This window comes from Gambusia affinis, linkage group LG08 (genome assembly GCF_019740435.1).
Source record: "Gambusia affinis linkage group LG08, SWU_Gaff_1.0, whole genome shotgun sequence".
Taxonomy (NCBI): Eukaryota; Metazoa; Chordata; class Actinopteri; order Cyprinodontiformes; family Poeciliidae; genus Gambusia; species Gambusia affinis.
Window position 1 is genome coordinate 4,159,745 of NC_057875.1, and position 10,579 is coordinate 4,170,323.

At 34.5% G+C, this 10,579-nt stretch overlaps 1 protein-coding gene across 1 annotated transcript; it reads right to left on the minus strand.

Moving 5' to 3' along the window:
* Window positions 1-2,510: 2,510 nt before the first annotated feature.
* Window positions 2,511-9,261, minus strand: lg08h11orf49 (linkage group 08 C11orf49 homolog). The gene is made up of 9 exons (XM_044125856.1): window positions 9,089-9,261; window positions 8,893-8,995; window positions 7,782-7,912; window positions 7,142-7,226; window positions 6,708-6,793; window positions 6,384-6,591; window positions 6,190-6,299; window positions 4,979-5,042; window positions 2,511-4,378 (listed from the first exon to the last, which is right to left on the minus strand). Exons 1-9 carry the CDS (start codon window positions 9,129-9,131, stop codon window positions 4,210-4,212), a joined length of 999 nt encoding a protein of 332 aa, XP_043981791.1. The 5' UTR covers window positions 9,132-9,261; the 3' UTR covers window positions 2,511-4,209.
* Between the last annotated feature and the right edge of the window lie 1,318 nt (window positions 9,262-10,579).

Sequence of the window (10,579 nt, forward strand, 5' to 3'; positions counted from 1 at the left end):
AATGATTTGAAGCTGTTTAGATATTTATGGAGTGTTTGAGCTGGAAAACATCTGAAACATGTGGAATGTTGTACAAAGTCTCAGTAAGAGTTTAAACTATATCATAAAAACTATGGCAGCACTGTTAGCAGTTTTCTAGCTAACAGATTTAAATGATTTATTTAGAAATACTGACCTACCATGATTTTTTTTTTTATCTGAAAAGCCACGGGCTGGTGGGCGGGTCACTCAGTCAGAACTCCCTCACAGAAGAGCAAAAATGACAATGGCAGATCAGTTTCACATTATCTGCAAATTTCAGATCTCCCAAAATTAAGAAAATTGGGGTTGATTTATTGGTGCCCTCCTAATTAAAATATATAATGTACATCTTGTATTTAATAAAACAACAGGAATAAAATCATACTGATCCGTGACTGCATTTATTGTTTGGATGATAAAGTCTTGTTTAAAGGGGCATTATTATGTATTTTTAGGCCATTTTATAGCAGAATCAAGTAAATATGTTAGCTTCAGTTGTTATAAAAATGCTAGAAATATCAAATGTGCCTTAAAAGAAATTTAACTTTGTAATTTAACTCCTTGAAATTGAGTCACTGTCTCTTTAAGAAGTTCCTGCTCTTTTTAAAACTCTGCCTTCAGGAAGTCATCACATCATGGCTCCTCTTTTAACCCTCTAGCAGTGTTTTTACCAGCGTTGCTCTGAGATGTAGCTCATAATGAGCGATGGGCAGGTGTTTGCTAATTGCTGCTGGCTAGTCTGAAGGAGCTGAGTGTGGGAGTCGTGGGGTAGGGCTGCTCTGTGAGGCTGAAGCTTGAAAGGAGGAGCTGTGTCCTGAAGGCGGGGCTAGATCCAACGAGGCGTTTTGCACAGCTGAATGGTTGCCATGGAGATTAAAGGATTTCTCAAACACGCATGAAAGAATAAAAGCAACTGTCCAGGTATTTTTGTGATGAGAAAATAACATTATAACATAATGTAAAGCTAAAATAAGGTCAGTTTTAAATAAGTACTGCCCCTTTAAGTGTATGTGAGAAAAGGACAAAGCCACCTTAAAGATAGAATCCATATTTTTTGTTTTCAAAAAATTGTTTATGCCTTATTTAAATCAAAGCATGATCCAGATCTGAGTAAAAAACATTTCCAAACTGAAACTCCAAGAACTGTTTATTAGAGCCACTTTAAAAAAAAATTATATATATATATAAAAAAGAAACAGAACCCAACTGCCTCTTTGGCCATGATAGGAAAATGTAACTGTGCCTCGTTGTTTCCATGGCAACCACCTGAAGCGCACCACTTTGAGCCGCTCCTCCAGAAAGTGTCCTTTCTTTGCGTTCCAGCTCTGTGACTCTTAACAGCACGAACATTCACTGTACATATACCATCCTCATCATCCTCATCATCCTCATCATCCTCATCACAGAGGCCTCCTGTATAAATCCCGTTTGTTTGTTTGTATAGGAGGTATTGCCGTACGCTGTGGCTGGGTGTAGCGCCGCATGATATCAGTGTTGTAAAATGAAGAAGCTCAGACTGACGTTAACTCTGGGTTTTCATGTCAATAAATCAAGTTTACGACAAAAATCACAGATCATGGTATGTTTATTTTATTTTATTCTGAGAATAATGCTGAATTTAGATTTTCTGATGTTAAATGATGACAATTTGTTGAAAACAGTGATTTATTCATCATGAACAGTTTCAGAAAAAGACGCTTGTTAGTTCTGAACTTTGTGTTTAATCTGGTTTTTGAAAAATAACATTCTGGCCTTGTGAATTTAAACAATTTTGTATTTTAATTTGTAAAATCCGGACGTAAAAGATGCATTTAGCTACTGGCTTTTTGTTAGTTCCTGCAAACTTTTTCTTTCTTATTGTTATGTTATTCTTCTTTTTTTTTTAAGTATGTTTTCGGCAGAGTTCCTACAAGGTCTCAATTTCGATTTTTCCAGACAAACAAAATATGAAAAAATATCAACATTATTTCACAACCCTTAAATGTTCCATCTTTCAGAATCAGAATTTCTTTAAATTTTTTTTTTGAAAAGATTGCAACTCTCAAAGGTAGTGCAAATAAAGATATATTTAGACAAATATACAAATTATAGTAGAAACACAAGAAAACTGGGATGTTAAGAACAAATATATTGTCTTCTTTCCTCCTGGGTTTTCCCCGTTCTTATGTTGTGTCTTTTTTAAATCAGCATTTATTATTTTTTATTTTAAATATAATTTAAAAGACAGGGAATTCTATAAAAGTTAGTCTGGAAATTCTGGCAATTTTATATGAATGATGAAAATGAAAATCACTAAAAGCACCAACAGTTTCATACAGATTTTGCTTTTTTGTTGTTGTTGCCAAAACCTTTTGCTGATGATTATATTTTAAGTTATTCAATTCCAACCAATTAAGTTGGTTCACTTCTGTTGCATAGAAGTGAACCAAAAACTGCCTCCATATCAATTTGACATTAATTCTAACCAATAATGACCCAGAAACCCTTAATGGCGTCACAGTTACAGCTTTTATTAATCAGTGAGCGAAGCTGCATACATTTTGAATTATATTTGAAGTCATAAATGCATCAACAGGCTTACCCAGGCTTAACATCTAATTTATCATAAACATTAACGCAGTAGCAGGTCAGAAAAGAAGAAAAGCCTGTAACTATTAACTACATGAATGGGACTGACTGATTTATTATTTCTACATTTGTTCATATATGTATAGAAATCTTCAAGAACAGATAGGCTACATGTTGTTTGTAAGGTACATTCATAAAATGTTTGCTTTGTTGTCAACATTTCAATAGAGCTTATTTTCCATAAATACCACAAATCTAACAATCTAAAATTGTACCACAAAATTGAGCTTTACATTAGAAATATTACTTTAAGAAACAAAGATTTAAAAAAAAAGGTACAAACAGCTGAAAAACATTTCTGTTCACATCAAGATGCTCTTCTCTTCAGATTTTATTTACAGACTTATTATTAATCTATTAAATTGTTCTCTATGCTTTCTGAAGCTCTTTCAAAGTCCTTAATTATTGCCATGAAGATGCATTGAATTTACTCAATGAGATCAAATTTATTTTAAAACATACTTTTTTATTAAACTACTACTTTGATAAGTTCAGATTTAAAACTGATGTAACATTCATGATGGCACAATAATATGACAGCAGGTTAGTTTAGCACAAATTCAATTAGAGATAAAATATTATTAGCTTTGCTTGAGAATCACTTGAGAGTTTGGTGTATAAAAATAACAAATAGCTTAAGAATTAAAGAAGAAAGCTCATGATTTTACCCAAACAAAGCTAAAAATCAAGCTAATGCATTTTGGGCTAATTGTTAAGCTAGCCTAAGCTATGTTTGGACAGCTAAACTAAGTTAACATAATGTAGGCTACACAACAAACAAAACTGAGCAAAATTGGGAGATGCTAAGGAAAGCTAAATTAAGAAAACACACTTTGAATGAAATTAAACTAAGCTAAGCTAAATTAAAGCTAAGTCAGTTTAGCTCACTTTATTTTAGCTTAGTGAACCTAAGGTACACTAAACTAACCCAAACTAAGTTAAATTTAGGTATAGCTACCAAGCTAAATTAAACTGAACTAAGTCAAGAAAGGTTAATTTAAATTAAACTAAGTTGAATGAAGCTAAACACATGCTAATCTTGGGTAAGCTACATTAAACCAAGTAAAACTAAATCAAAGTAAGCAAAGCTAGATTTGGGTTAAGCTAGGCTAAAATTAGCTAAGCCAAACTATGTTACACTAGCTGTGTTTAGCTGGCTAGCTAAACACAGCTAACCAGCTTTAACTATGCTAAAATATGCTAAGCTAAATGTCTCTGAAAATGCACAGCTACAAGAGGTCTAATAAAAATGAGTAAAACCCAAAGAAAAAAAACGTGAACAGTTTCAAAAAGACAGAAAGTCTAAGATTACACAAGAAAGTCAGTATCAGAAAGATAAGAGGTGCTGAATAACTAACTATAAACTTTAAAAAATGAACAACATCTCTTAGATGACTTTACAGAGAAAAAGTGGAAAAGTGTACAGATCAAACCGACCACCTGATGTCACTTCGATATCACTTCAAATGCGTGTTCATACGGCACTATCTGACGTAATGTGGGTTTTGTATTGCAATTTTTATTAGAATGTTTTTGCGTGCCAAGACTTAAAGACCCGGTTCAGTTTTCAGAGGAGTCCGTTTCCTCGGTGGAGCCGTCGCTCTCCACCTCCATCTTCCTCCGGTGGTGGATGTTCCTGCGTGGGGAGGCGCGCCTCTGCACCTCCTTCAGCCCCCCGATGGCGCTGCCGCTGCTGTTGCTGCTGGGGCTCACAGAGATCTGAGCGATTCTGGATTTATTGAGGCAGAAAGACGACGCTCAAAACATCGTCAAAACAAAAGGTTTATACGCATTTCTGGTTGAGTTTCTAGTGAAAATATCGTACTACATTTGAAATAATACAAAAACTAACTTACGAGTAACTTTTCAGCAAGATAAAGGAGCTAATTTTAAGTAAATAATTCTTTATTATTGATTGAAATGCTATTTACTGGTAGAATATTTCTCTATATAAACAACATTTTTCCCATGTTATCAGTGAAATAATCTGCCAGTTGAACTAGCATTTTAATCATTATTAAGTAAATATTCACTTAAAACAAGCTCCTTTATCTTGCTGAAAAGTTATTTATTTAGTTTTTCTTATTTCAAGGGTAGTGAGATATTTCCACTAGAAACTAGAACAGAGAAACTTTGTATTTTTTTGCAGTGTATTTAGTACTTTCACCTTGATAGAGGTTATTCAATTGTATTTTGCACACAATTAAAGCCAAATATATATATTTTTTTTTTTATGTAATACAGATTAAATTTGAATTCATTTTAGTGCAATATCACCATTAAAAGCCAGTGACTGTAAACTAAATGAGTTGTGTGAGTTTGTTCTCACAGCTTGTCGAGTTCCTGGTCCATTTCTGGGTCAACGAGCAGCTCCTCCTTACTGGGTAACGCTCCTGAAACAGTTCAGACACAGAAACTCAGATCATCTAATCAAATTTAATAATGGAAATTAAATGTTGTTGTAACTCATATCAAGTACAAATTCTTCAGTCATTGGAGATGGTGATGGCTGTGGGCAGGAAAGATCTCCTGTAGCAATCTGTATTACAGCGAATTTGGAGAAGCCTCTGACTGAAGACACTGTATTTTACTAAGAGTCTCATAAAGAGGATGGTCAGGGTTGTGTATAAGTTTTTGAATTTATATGAAATTCTTCTTAAAATTGAGAACATTATGGACAACAATTAGGAAGTAAACAGAATAAAGATGGAAAATGTTAATGAGAAAACAATCTTACTGTGTGGTAGAGTAAGTAGCCATTTTGATTTAAGTCAAGATTTACTCAATAGAATTGACATTAAGCGATTATTTTAGTAATCAATTATTCTGCTAATTAATCTATTAAATACAATAATGAAATAATTGGCACATTCTGCAGAGTTTCCATTTAACCACTTAAGCCTTTAAGAAAATAAATATTTAATTACCTAAAATGCAATATTAAAGCATTCCTTTAGAGAATCTTAACCAGATAAAGTTTAATCTAGGCCACTTGAGTTTTGGCTAAAACACATTTTCACAGGTGTTTTTATTTCAAATGCAACAAAAAATTATGTAATTTTTGTACAATTTTGGATTAATTATTGCTCTGAGTGCGTTCTTTCAGTAAATGGGAATTTTAAAAATCTGTATACTGCTGATCGATTAATTGCAGTATACAATTACAATCGAAACTGAACTACAAAATGTTCATGTTCATAAAACCTTATATATATATATATTTTTTTTTAAAACTCAGACAATTTTTCAATTGCAAATCAAATTAAATCCAGAACAAACATTCATTGAATCGAGGTCATTTAGAGTCGGGTTTTAGTTGCGTAACCACTAGCAGCCATTGGCAGAGAAAACAAGCCCATCATCGCATTAGCGTTTCCACAGAAACGTGTGCATGTTGTGTCATGACATCAGGACACAACATGATTAATCGATTACTAAATTAGTTGACTATTACTGCTACGGTTCATACAGTTGGAATATTTTTGGGTAAAGCTATGTTTGGTTAGAGAAAACATTTGAAAAAGTTTCTGCTGAACCCACCGATCGTTTGGTTAATGCTCTCATGGTTGGCCAGACTCTGGAGGAAGCCGTAGTAGGAAACTTTGTCTGTCTGTTCCAGTACTTCCCTCAGACACATCCTGGAGGGATAACTGCTCCCAAAAAAAAAAAAAACATTCACAAAAACAACAAAAACAAAAACGCTGTGATTATGAGACTTTTCATGGTCTGCTCACCTGTGCTTGAACCGTTCACAAAGTGCATCCACACACTCAGCCAGCGTGGACGAATCCACGGCGTCCTGCTGCTGCTCCTCCCTGTCGCTCTCCTCGGTTGCCACGGAGACAAGCTGCTCGACAGAGGACGACGTGGGGACGATCACGGTGTTGGGACTCTTCCCGGCCAGCAGATCCTGGTAGATCACCTGGACGCTGTCCAGGAACTCTGTAGGACGACAACAGGAGGAACTCGTTCGTATTCGGCTCATCAGAGAAAAAAAAGATGAAGAGACAGTTTGACCTAAATGTTGAATTTTCTTATGTTTTCTGAACCGGCTGTACCTTGGTAGCAGAACTGCAGCTGGAAGGAATAAACGAAGTCAGAGAAAGACATCAGACCATCAGAGGCGTTGTCCGCCAGAACAATTCTGCAGAATGACAGAAAGAATAAATCAAAGTTAACGAGCTGCACGTGGAAAGATGTCAAGGATCTGAATCTTTGAAAAGATCCAGAACTCTCATACGAGTCATAATGGGCATGTTCAGAATCTTCTCTTATCTATTCTATTAAACACTTTGGATTTTATTTTTGCATTGTAAATCTGTTGCTTTATCCATTTAAAATATATTAATTCTGGTGGGGTAACATCAAGGGCGGACCCAGCCTGTTAATACCCTGGGCCAAACAGGCTAGGACCGCATCAGAGCAGGTCCAGTTTCTTCGTGGCGTTTTCAGATTAGCATCCCTGCTGAGTGCAACATGAAGCTGTTACCACCTGGAGGCGCTCTGCACTGCCTCCAGTGGAAAGTCAGGGCACAGCAGCTGCAGCAGGGACCTGTACTCCGGCACCGACAGCAAATCTACAACACAACAAGATACACAGGTCGATTTAACTGGTGCACAACAACAATCGGTACAAGAGGAGTCAAAGGTCAAAGGTTTCACAGCTTCACGTGAAACCTTTCACAGCTTCAAGTATATCAACAGATAAATTAGTAATTAAATGCACATTAATATATGTCCATCAATTAATATTAGATTATTAATTTTGAAGAATTAAAAAATAAATGTATTTATTCATAGTTTTTGACGCAAAAATAGTGTTTCCAATACAGTTTTGTTAAATAAACCGGCCAAAAAAAATATACTTCACCTAGTGTAAAATCTTTTCATCAAAACGCAAGAATTTTTTTTAATTAATGTGTTTTCATTAAGCAAATTTATTTTCAAAATGTTAAATATGGTCAACAGAAACACAGCAAATTACTGATACGTCAGTAACTTAGTTTAAAGGATGTTTTATGATTCCTCCTTCAGGTCATGAAATCTGCTTTACCACGTTTCATAAAGATTGTGAATATAATTTCTGATTTAGACTTCATCATTGTAAGAAGCTGCGGCATCGCCTCACTCACCTCCACTCTTGCCGATCTGCCTGAAGCATCTCCAGAAGACTCTGATGAAGGACGCTCTGTTGTGCTGCGTGGCTCTGATGTAGTTCAACTCCCTGAAGAGGACATGGTTGCTGTTCTTTACACTGCTGAAACTAAAAACACAAAAAAACATGTTTAAGGAAGCAGTTCTGGTGTGATGGGCCCGACTAGAATGAAACCGAGTCGTCTTCCAAATTAAATTAAACAATGTTCTCATAGCCAGTGGGGTCAGAACTTTAAAATTTAAACTCCTCACCAGCCACAAAATTCATTAAATTAAAAATGCTAATATTAGTTTATTGCTATTTTTCTATTTTTATTTTGACCTGCTTGATAATAAATAACATTTTTATGAAGTCCAGATATCCTTAAAGATCAAAAGGTTATACTTTCGTTTTATTAAAATAAATTAGTTGTTTTCTATTTTGTTGGCCAGATTTTTATTGTTCTTGACTTTTGGTTGGGGGCCAAACAAAATCATTTCAAGTTACTTTGAAATACAAGCAGTTGAGCAGAGCTTAAATTTGGTTTGATTTTCTTTTACGTTAAGAAAATTGTAACAAAAAGATGAGCCCATTATATATGTTGCCAGACAGTCACCTAATTCTGCAGCCATTTTATTCTATGAGTGACATTGTTGTACCTAGTAATATCTTCCACCACAAAAGATAGGGATTTAAAACAAAATAATTTCATTTTGGTTGAATTGTGGGTATGCCTGTCACAACAACTAATTTTGCTGGGCGATCAATTGTATATATGTTGTTTGTTTTGTTGTGACCTTTTACCCAAATGTATTCTTATTTCATTTAAAATAGATTAAACAAAACGAGTTGTTTTAAATAAATTATTTTATTATTTTACTGTTTTCCAAATTTAACCCAGCTCTGATTTATTTATTTATATATTTTCTTTTTTGGATTATCTCAGATGGGGTCAGAATTCAAACACAGAAACTTCGGGATCTTTTCATAGTAAAAATAAAAACTGTAAACCACATATTGTGTTTCGTTCAACTAATGCAAAGCTATCCTGTGTTTAAAGCGGTTCGGGCGGGTTCAGCCCGGACGGTTCTGTTTAATGCGGGACCTACTATTCTGCGAAGTACCGAACCAGGCCGAACTGTGTGTACTCCTCCTTATGGTCCAGCAGCTGGGTCACGGCATCATTCAGATAGAACAGAACCTGGCTGTCCGCTACGGGACGAAAAAATAAAAGACAAAAATATGTTCATACAATAAGAACCGAACCGAGCCAATACAAATGAGGATATGCAGTTCTGAAATTACCGAGGTATTGCTCTGCGGGGACGGCCGAACTCAGGCGGTTCATTCTGCTGGTTCTGACTGGGTGGATCCATTCACGTCATCGCAAAATAAGAGAACTTTATTGATTAGCTGATTCAGTTCTGAAGGTTCTGGATGATCATTGCAGCAAACTGCGGCTCCTTATATGGAAACAGGAAACAGGACCGGATGTTGTGAGCTACGTGAATTTGAGCCCCCAGATTAAACTGCTAGTAAAGGTTCCGCTTCACGGAATAATAATATTAACAATAATAATAACTGTTTTATGCAACATAAGCAATGTTATGTAATTATAATAACTATTATTATTCTACCTAATAATAATGATATTCTAATTACAATAACATTATTATTATTATTATTATTATTATTATTATTATTATTATTATTATTATTATTATTATTATTATTATTATTATTATTATTATTATGTAGATTATTATAATCATAATTCTGACTATTATTATTGTTGTTGCTGTTGTTATTATTTGGTACAAAGTCATTCAGACAATCTTTTTTATGTTGAAACAAATAAATACTCATCCTGCCTTTTGGAAATACTTTGCCAATGGTGACCCTTTATTTCAGTTGGTGAATTGAGACGTGCAGGATTTGTTGTTGAATGTGTTCATCATGCTTTGTCTCAAAGTTTCAGGTTGCAGCTGGTGGTGCAATGGTGTGGAGATATTTTCTTGGCACACTTTTCTTACTACCAACTACTCATTATTTAAATTCCATTAAAGTGCTGCCTGAATAGTGTTGCTTCTGTTACCACAATCTATCCATCTTCTGGTTCCTAATTTCAGAGTAATGTGCCATTTCACAAACCTTAAATCATCTATAAAGTATGGTGGTGGAGGAATGCTAATGTGAGCTTTTTAAAAAAAATATGTTTCCATTGTGAAGTTGACCAAGAACTCATCCTTATATGAAAAGCATAAAGTCAAATGTGGTGGCATTTCTCCAAAAACTCAAGCTTGGCCCAAACTATGGGATGACACGTGCATTACTGCATGTGTCATCACAAGTGAAGTAATGCCAAACAGCCAGAATCAATCAGATATACACTGTGGAAAATATACAGAATATGAGCTTTACATCCTATCAATCACTTCCTTCAGAGGTTTGTTTCAAACCTTAAAAAGAAGTATATATCCTAAATATTGTTCTGTTATTCATTTCATATTAAGATTTTTTTTTAAATCAGGGATATAACACTGGAAAAAAATTATCTCTGTCATGTCTACCATTTCATTAAACTTGTTTTACTCTTCTTTTAATTAAAAATCAACTAATTTTTCGCTAGTCTGTAATGTAATTGTACTTTTCTGTTGTTATGAAGTTTGTTATTAAACAGTTTTTAATTTAAAAAACAATTTAATTGTACTTGAACAATGGAATTTCGAATTACCCAGTCAAAAACACGGGTGTGTTCCCCGTCAATATGAAATAACCAGTAGTAAATCAATCAAT

Coding starts and splice junctions, on each gene's coding strand:
- lg08h11orf49 (XM_044125856.1), bottom strand. CDS start 9,131: ATGAACCGCCTGAGTTCGGCCGTCCCCGCAGAGCAATACCTCG. Junction 6,300..6,383: donor TGTGAACGGTTCAAGCACAG/GTGAGCAGACCA, acceptor TTTTGGGAGCAG/TTATCCCTCCAGGATGTGTC. Junction 4,379..4,978: donor GACCAGGAACTCGACAAGCT/GTGAGAACAAAC, acceptor CAATAAATCCAG/AATCGCTCAGATCTCTGTGA.